This window comes from Benincasa hispida, unplaced genomic scaffold, assembly GCF_009727055.1.
Source record: "Benincasa hispida cultivar B227 unplaced genomic scaffold, ASM972705v1 Contig508, whole genome shotgun sequence".
NCBI classification, from domain to species: domain Eukaryota; kingdom Viridiplantae; phylum Streptophyta; class Magnoliopsida; order Cucurbitales; family Cucurbitaceae; genus Benincasa; species Benincasa hispida.
In genome coordinates, this window is record NW_024064889.1 from 31,741 (window position 1) to 41,491 (window position 9,751).

Sequence of the window (9,751 nt, forward strand, 5' to 3'; positions counted from 1 at the left end):
ACTTAAATCAGCCTAAATGAAAACAAAATAGTAGATATAGGAAAGAAATTTCATATATTGGAAGGTAGCCTAAACATACAAACTTTGGAAATAAATAAATAAAATTTTTACCTAAGGCAAGCAATAGATCGGCTCACGACGACGGAGTAGGATGACGGTAGCAACAAGAAGATTAGAGACGGTGGGGGAGGAGGCGACAGTGCGATTATTAGAGAGGAAGGAAGATGAAAAGTTTCAGATGGAGGAAAGAGGGGAGGGGGGATCGTGGGTTTATTGGGACCATTAAGTCGTGTACCCGATATACAACTTAGGTAATCGTGGACCCCGTCAACGATTATGTGGTCAAGGACTATCCATATGGACAGTCTGCGTACCAGGTCATTACCATTTCACGGGCCCTAAATGAAGTTGTGTACCAGGTACACAATTAAGGGGTAATTATATACCGAGTACACGATTTCAAAATTTATTTTTTGCAAATACTTTGAACCCAACCCTGTTTTTGTTATAATTATTAAAATAACATTATTATTTTTTTAAAAAAAATTCACAGTTTGGAGTATAAAGGAATATTTTTATTAGTTTTTAAAATAGCTCAAGTTGGCCTCAAAAAAATAATTAACGATTAGGAAAATGAAATATTCACGTTTTGGTCTAGAAATAATCAATTGCATTTATTTAATTATTTTAATTTTGAGAAATTTGTGAACCCTACACAGAAAACTGGAGGAGGTTTTGAATTGGCGTTCATCATCCATTTCGGAGCTCCTTTGGCGCTCGTTTCACTTCCTAGGGTTTATCCTCTTCCAATTACTTCCAGTTTTTCCTTCTCAGGCCACCGATTTTCCTTTATTAGACGCTACTTTTGCTAATCTCCAGTAGATGCAGTTTCCTCCAACTTCGCCCCGCTCCTCATATTATCGTCAACCATCAACTCGCTTTCTCATCCATTGTTTACAGAGATACCGGTACTTTTTCCTTTCGATTATTGTATTGCACTTTCTTCAAATGGTGTGCTATGATTGAGGGATACCCAGGTTATAATCACTCTTGAAATGTGTTCTTGTCTTCTCTGTTGACTCTCATAAACTTTATGTTTCGGAACTTGAGTATTCAAGCGAATTGAAGAATTAATGGCGTCAAGCCTTACATATCAACATATATGCTATACCGTTGAGTTTGACTACCAGGGATAATTGCTTCGTTTTCTTTGATGGCGATGCTGATACTGCTTTAGATTTTAACCATATCGCATAGCTCACTTCATATCTCATCTGCTGCAGGTATGCTTTTGGTGTAACTAATTTATTTTATTTTCCATATCAGGGTTGTTTCAGCTGCGTTCTGTGGAGGACTTTTCAGATAGAAAGTTTGTTACTTTGGTTGGTTGTAGATGAATTGGGAGTGATGAAACTTTACAATCTGTATGGTATTTTAGGTTCTACATTGATTGAGACAGTCTCCGAGTCAAAAGCATTTCCTAAAAGGGACTAAGATGCAAACAAGATCTGTTTTGAGGCTTAATACTACTATATACTCTGGTGTTCAGAAAGCAATAGCTGCTGGACATCAAAGTGGACTGCGCTATATAAACAATTTCTTTCTTGGACGAGGGGAATTGTTGACGAAGGATTGCCGGTTTTCTAATTCCTTGCCATATTCCACATTTTCAATGTCAAATACTTTGAATTTTTCACCAAGATTCCCTTCCAACAGAAAGTCTATGGCTGCTTCTAGTGCTAAATCTGTTTCTGGAGATGGCTTTATTGAAAATTTAGTCACAAACCGTGGAAATGCTTTAGAGCTTGCAACACCTGTGGTGGGAGTGTTAAACCATAGAAGTTATAAGAATTTCCAGAAAGCTCGAATGAGTTTGAGAAGGAAACAAGCACCCAATAATTGTCTAATCTCTCGGAGCAATTCAATTGATGCAATGCATGTTAAGGGAAACTGCTTTCTGCAAGTCGGGTTGACAAATCTTCATGCCTTATCTCATGCATGCTATGCTGCTGGGGCTGCTAATTCTCCAGCTTTTGACAGCAACTCTCGTGATGAACAGTTCACAAATTCAACCACTTTGTCAAGCAAGTATGTCTTTTATTTTAGCTCTTAGTTTGATAAGTGTTTATTGTAAGAGCTTTTAGTTGTATATTGGTATATCTTCTTTCAATCTAGCAGTTATAGTTTGAGTAGGACTATTTGGTGAGTAATGTTGAACTCCTTTGGACAATTTTGGTAATATCATTTTTCGATGCATCGTTGGACTTAGTTAGTCATGGTTCTATATCCTGATAAGTACTGTCTAATGATGGAGAGCGTTAATCCTGATGACCAATGTTTTTTTTGCTTATTTGAGAGTGCTTGTTGAGCTTTTGCTCATGTATGTTCTTTGTTCTACGTCAGTATCTATCATGGTATTGAATTTCTGTCGATATGTCGATAGTTCCATCGACATTTTCACATATCCATTTTACCTTGTTTAAAAAGTGAATATTCATTTATTAATCTAAATAATTTTCTTTGAATTTTTGTTTTTAAGTTTTTTTTATAGAAATTTTCACCGACATCGATATTTTATCGATATTTCTATTAACATTTAACGTAAAATTGAAACTTTGATAATTACGATGACATCAACATTTTAAACCTTGGTATCTATCCTATATATATATTGAAACGGAAACAAAACTTTTTATTGATATAATGAAAAGAGGTATCTATCTTACATTATTTGTCACTATTGGACTTTATTTTCTTGTTTCTTGACCGATTATAATTTATTATAAGATTGTTAGCATTTTTAAAAATATTTTGAATATCTTTTAAGAAACAAATACTAATGTGACTGGGTATCGGAGAATAAATAAAAAATTTATAAAAATTATTTATTTAAATAAGTTATTTTTACTTCCAAATTAAGTTATAGATCTTGTTATTAGTGTCTATCTTCATATTGAGATTAATTTATGATATATACATAGACATTTTAATATTTTTTGGGTATTTGTCAAAGATATTGGAGATATCGGTTAATTCTTAATATCAATATTGATGTGAACCTTCTGATTTACAGAAAGATTGTTGGATATCGATGTATTGATGAATCTTTTTGAAGGTGTGAATCAGGATTTTGCCTATAATTAAGTGCTTTATGCAATCCAATGGGCTTTTTTTTTTTGTTTGTTCTTGACTATGATTGATATTGATGTTGAGTTTTCATCTTTTGGTTGTCCTCTTAGTCTTTATCATACCTTCTCCTGTGTCCCGTAACCTTTACTCATAAAGCGATTTTATCTTCCATACTAACTAATTGACATGATTTGTATCGAACTTTAGAGGTTTATTAGACGAAAGAACTTTGAAGCTGCATTCAGGATCATGCTATCTTCCCCATCCGGCGAAAGAAGAGACAGGAGGAGAGGATTCTCATTTTATTTGTGTGGATGAACATGTAGTTGGTGTTGCGGATGGTGTAGGTGGTTGGGCAGATGTTGGCATTGATGCTGGGAAGTTTGCTCGTGAACTTATGTCAAACTCGATAAATGCCATACAGGAGCAGCCTGGGGACTCAGTTGACCCTGCCAAGGTGTTAGAGAAAGCTCATTCAGGCACTACAGCTAAGGGTTCTTCAACAGCCTGCATCATTTCTCTTTCTGAAAAGGTAACCATTACTGATAGTCCGAGAACTTCCAGGGTATCCGTATCCAATGCCTCTCTATTATTGTATGGTCAAGGAGTTTATCGTACGATTACTTACCTAGTTTGACATTAATTTGCTTTACTTTTGGCCTGTGAATTGGTTAATGCTGTGAAATGAAAATTCGTGTATAAATGTCACTCCAAAAGTATGTCCTCATTCACTTGGAAGTTATATATATTCTGTTGGTTAATGACATGGCTTATCCCATTTCTTCTAAAATACAAATTCGTGTAAAATTGGCAACCCAAAGTATGCTATCATCCAACTTTAAAGGTACTACTTTGTTGTGCCTTGGTGTTTAGGATTAGCCAAGTTAACTCTTCTTACCATCTTCAACAATGGAATTAACATCATGATGGGAAAATATTTTTCTAGTGAAATTTGTTTACACCTTAATTTTAGTTTCAAAAGTACTTTTAACCTATTTCAAATTTTTTTTTATTAGTGTTGTAATTTAAATCCCAGATGGTCCTGAAACATCAACCAATACGTGCTTTACTTGCAAGGGAGAAGTATAACTTGGACAACCAATTTCTAATTTAAAAATATGTAAAATAATAGAATGGGATAGTTTCGTTTTTTTTTCTTTATAAATAAAATTATATTAACGAAATTTTTTGTTTTGACATCTCTGCAGGGACTCCATGCTATTAATCTGGGGGATAGTGGATTCATAGTTATAAGAGATGGAAGCACTATTTTCAGATCTCCCGTTCAGCAACATGGCTTCAATTTTACTTATCAGTTGGAGAGCGGCAGTGGTGGTGATTTACCCAGCTCTGGAGAGGTCTGTTGATCTTTTTTGCATGTCTCTCTTTTGCTCTTTTATGTTTGCTTAAAACATCAATATCTGTAGGAGGGATAGAGCCATAGAGGTTCTAGGCTTTTGTCTGTTTATATTTTAACTAAGATTATCATATACTTGGTCTCTGAAAAGTTAAAATAATCCTCATCTTCCTGTCGCCAGGGTGAGGGGCAGAAGTATGAAAATTAATTACGAATGTGAACAGGCCGTTAGAGATCCAGCAGTTTGTCTCATTTTGAACCATGTTTATAATTTCAATCTCAAAATGGCACGAAGTCCTCATTAAGATTGTGATATTATGTACTTATGAACCACTATTCCCCCTTGTTAAATGATAGTATACAGTATACACTGTTTATGTAATGCACTGAAGAATCATTTCTTGATCCTTCTGGGCAGGTTTTCATGATACCTGTTGCACCGGGGGATGTCATAGTTGCTGGAACAGATGGCTTATTCGACAATCTATACAGTAATGAGATTTCAGCTGTTGTAGTTAATGCAGTTAGATCTGGGTTGGAACCCGAAGTAACTGCACAAAAGATAGCTGCTTTAGCACGCCAAAGAGCACTGGATCGGAACCGGCAGACCCCATTTTCTGCTGCTGCCCAAGAGGCTGGTTATCGCTACTACGGTGGTAAGCTGGATGATATCACCGTTGTTGTCTCGTATATAACAAGTTCTACAAGTACATGATTTTCTCTCCACTCCAATTAAGTGCAATCTGAAGAGCCTGAATGAAGTGTATTTTAGTGTAACTTAATGGTGGTGATTGTGAGGATTGACAATCTTTGTTCCCAGTTTTTCCATGGAGTGCAGTTGACGAAGCTGTAGAATGGTTTTTTCATCAATCATCGTTCACAACCTTCCTGAGGTTTCTGTAAACTCCTATCACTTTGTACTCCTGTTTTAGAAACAGCCTTTAGGCAAATGATAGATGTTACTTTCGATTCTTAAGTAAAGAAACAGCAGCAGCGCCCCACTGATTGCTACAATCTCTTCACGTTCTTGCATCCAGTGAATGAATATACTCGATTAAGTGATAAATATTTGTTGTGGTTGTGAAATAATAACTTGCCTGTACTATATTTTTGTTCTTTTTGGTATTTGAGCGCAATGGAGTTTCTTTCTTTTATTTTTTAATATGGTCGTGAAATGTATGTGGTTTCCTTGATGAGTTGGAGGCTTACAAATTCTTTCGGGCAATGCATAAATAATATATTTTATATAAAGTATATAAGCCTATTGATATACTAAATACAAAGCATAACAAATATACACGTTGATATACAAATCACGGTAAAGTTAGAAAAGTAAAAAATGAAAAAAAATCTATTTTTTTTTTTTTTTTGCTATAATTGCTATTTTAGAAAACCATTAATTAGACTTGCAAATACCCTTGTATTTTTTTCTACTCATTACAGTTTTTGTATAATATAATATAATATAATATAGTATAATAATATTATTATTTTAAGGATCATTTTTAAATATATAACAATAAAACAAAATATTTACAAAATATAACGAAATTTTAAAACTATCAATGATAGACGGTGATAGACACTGATAGATTTCTATCAATGTCTATAGTGCCTATCATTGATAGTTCTAAAATTTTACTATATCTTATAAATATTTTCAACAGTTTTACCATTTGAAATAATTTTTCTTATTTTAATATATATAATTAAAATACATATTATACGTATATTTTTTAAAAAATCCATAAATATTTATTCGAGGTGAGTTTAAGGTCGGGACAGGGCATTGATCACCTACTTTTCGCGTACACTATCAAACTTTGGGTTGAGGATCTGCAAGTTTTTTTTCAATATTAATACGAGGTGGTTAGGTTTAATCTATCTTTATGGGTTATATTGATTAGTCCTTTCATAATTATTAACTCGATCTTTTTCATTGTCATTTCTTGTATATTTTTTTGGTACAACAAATATGTGGATGTATGAAAATTTAAACCTCCAACCTTAAGGAAAAGAGCACAAATCAATTACCGACGAGTAGAACTATGTTCATGCTAACACTTCCTTGCACTTAGGGGTGGTCATTCAAACCGCAAAAACCGAACCGAAAACTCAATGAAACCGAAAAATTCGGTTCGATTCGGTTTCACTTTCGAAAACTGAATTTGAAACCAAATCAAACCGTTTTTAACTAATATATATATTATATATATATATATATATATATATATATATATTTAAAAAAAAGAGTAAAACCGAAATTAAAAACCGAATCGCTTTTAATTTAAAGAACAAAACCGAATTTAAAATCGAACCGAATCGTTTTTAATTAAAAAAGAATATAACATGGATTTTTTTAAAAAATGCCAAAACCGAATTTGAAACCGAACCGAACTGCATATATGTGGATCGGTTCGGTTCGGTTCGGTTTGAACCAATAAATTGGTTCGGTTCGGTTTGACCACCAAACCGAATCGAACCGAACCATTTCCATCCCTATTTGCTTAGTTGTGGACTTCTTCTTTTGCTGTTTTTTTTTTTTGTCTACTCTAATAATTCTTGGTTTTTTTTTTTTTTTTTTTTTTTTTTTTTTTTTTTTTTTTTTTGCAAAGATAAGTTTTAAGTAGGTAATTTTAAGTTTATGTGGTAATTGGGTATACATTTGTATTGTCCAAAGATTAATTTGAAAAAGATAATGAGTTCTACAACAAATTGGTTAATTGTGAGTTTAAATTAGTAAAAGTAAATTTTATTGTATAAAAGCAATGGGGTTGAATTATGCGACTTGTAGGAATGGTAAAAACATATAGCTGGAAAGAGGTGGATCAACAAAAGTTGAATAGCAACATAAATTTAAAAGTAACAAAACAAGTCTATTTTATGTATGGAAAGAAATTGTTCCCTCAAGTTGAGGCTCTCAATTGGGCTTGTCAACTATATATACAAGTGGGTATTAAAAACTCCCAAAAAAATAAAAATAAAAAAAATAAAAAAAATAAAAAAATCAAAATACCTTCACTCAACACCACAATATCTGATTTCAACTTGTCATTTAGGAAAAAGTAGTCATGTAGATATGGAGAAGGAATAATTTGAATTTTAATTTAATAAAAAAAAGGTAAAATAAATCATTAACACACGTACAACTGTTATCCTAACCTAAGTATAAATGGATCGATAGACCAATCCAAATATAGTTTAATCGATATGTCACCTATTATTTTTTATGGTTCGGTCTTTTATCTTTGTATTCCATAAAAAAAGAGTTAAACCATTATACTTTAAACCATTCTTTTTATCACAAGAGTTAAACACATTTTTCTTTAGTAATTTCAAACAGACCCTTAATTTTAATGTAGAAAATCAACTTGATTTACCAGAATATAAATATTTTTAAGAAGCTATTGAAACTGAAAACGAGTTGAGTGGAAATCCTATTAAAATAACTTTTTTTTTGTGATAATTTGATGGTTGTCAAATCATTTATAATGTAACCCAACAAAAAGATTTAGTATTAAAATCATATATATTATTTAAGAGCGTAACCAAACACATATATGCATTAATTCAATCATGATATGTTCAAACTAAAAAAATATGTCAAACTTATACTCGAGTATAATAAAAAAAAATGTAAATTATGTTTTACAACTTTGATTACGTTAGTTATTATTAATTAAACAATGATGTGACTTACTTATTTGACAAATTTTAGCTAGTTCAACTTGATATTACATAAAGATGATAGAAGGGGCCAAATAGATTACACCAAATATCACGTACAACATACTTTTTTTTAGACAATATATTAAATCACGTTTATAATTATAACCCATATCACTTATGTTGTCTACTTCTTTCTTTTAATTTTTGTTTGTCACTCCATATTAATCTAGTTTAACTTTGTTTCATATATAAAATAACGTGACATATTATAACATATATATATTTTTTTAAGTAACTTATCCTATTTTATTTTCGAAATCTTCACTTGTCATGTAAAGTTTCTCAATTATAATTTTCATCATGTTATATGTATCATGTCTTTTTAATTATTTATTTCATTTTAGTCTCTGTTGTTCATAAACTAAAATTAAACATTTAAAAAAAATACATGAACTAACATTAAACCAATATCAAAGTGTAGGAATTTCTATTAATATTTTTTTAATACATTTATTAGAAATATGTGATTGTTTTGAAACTTATTTTTAAAATATAATAACTTATTCATATGTTTCTTGAAAATATCATATATATCTTTTCTTTAGTCAAGAGATGAGGATGAATAAAACTACATATTTCAATAACAAATTTCGAAACAATTCTATATTTTAATAATTTTTTTTTTTAAAAATATTAATTAAAAATTTAAACACCAAAATAGTATTTTAACTCGGTGTAAAAGAAAATATATTCTCACATCCATAGATACTTTTGAAACTTAGCTTTAAATAATTTTAAATTTCAAAAGTTACCTCTATGGGTTTTCCCATCAATCATGTCTCATTGAAATAAAGGTTTAATTTGAGGGGTAATTTGAAGTGGCACATTTTTAAAAAGACAGAAAAAAAAAAGTTGCAATAGGAAAGAATATTACAACAAATCAAATGGCTTTTTGAATAAAATTGGTAGTTTTTTCTTTAAGAAGAAAAACTGAGCATATTACTTGAAGAAAAATATAAAAACAACAATTGTAAAGAAAAATTTCATTGGGTGATATCATTTGATAAACTTTGAGATGACTTTTGTGCACTCTACTATTTAAATACTTTCTTTTATTGAAATTCTTATAAATCGAAAAATTAAAAAAATATTTAGACTTTAGTGTACTTTTAAAATTTTTGTTATAAAATGTAAATTTTTTTAATTTTTTTTTTTTTTATATTTAAAAATGCCCCTTCTTTCAAAGTAGAGTATTTGTAGAGTTTTCAAAATCTATTTTCATTATGGTTTGTTTTGTTTGATAAATCATTTTGTTTTCGATTTTATGTTTTTGAAAAACTAGGTTTACTATTACGTGTTCTTACTTCATTGCCTACTTTTTAGATAAGTTTTAAAAAGTCAAAACTAAAATTTAAAAATTAAAAGTAGTAGTTGTTAAAAGTTTTTTTTTTTTTTTTTTGAAGGTTGGTTCAGATTTAAATGTTTGTTTTAAGACCATGAAAAACTTAGTTAAAAATTAGACAAAATAATTTTTAAAAAAGAAAAAGAAAAAGAAAAAAAAAATTATTTATGACCTATATCTAACATAAATTATAA

General features: G+C 30.6%; 1 protein-coding gene across 1 annotated transcript; it reads left to right on the forward strand.

Annotated features, from left to right (window-relative positions):
* Positions 1–692: 692 nt before the first annotated feature.
* LOC120069566 (probable protein phosphatase 2C 80) lies at positions 693–5,601 on the forward strand. Its single transcript, XM_039021356.1, has 5 exons — positions 693–968; positions 1,327–2,088; positions 3,337–3,661; positions 4,338–4,487; positions 4,905–5,601. The coding sequence occupies exons 2-5, from the start codon at positions 1,496–1,498 to the stop codon at positions 5,199–5,201; spliced, it is 1,365 nt and encodes a 454-aa protein (XP_038877284.1). The 5' UTR covers positions 693–968; positions 1,327–1,495; the 3' UTR covers positions 5,202–5,601.
* The last annotated feature ends 4,150 nt before the right edge of the window (positions 5,602–9,751 follow it).

Excerpts from the sequence above, each read along its gene's own strand:
- LOC120069566 (XM_039021356.1), top strand. The coding sequence starts at position 1,496 with ATGCAAACAAGATCTGTTTTGAGGCTTAATACTACTATATACTCTGGT. Across the intron at positions 2,089-3,336 it reads TCAACCACTTTGTCAAGCAA|AGGTTTATTAGACGAAAGAA; the intron begins GTATGTCTTTTA and ends ATCGAACTTTAG. Across the intron at positions 3,662-4,337 it reads TCATTTCTCTTTCTGAAAAG|GGACTCCATGCTATTAATCT; the intron begins GTAACCATTACT and ends ACATCTCTGCAG.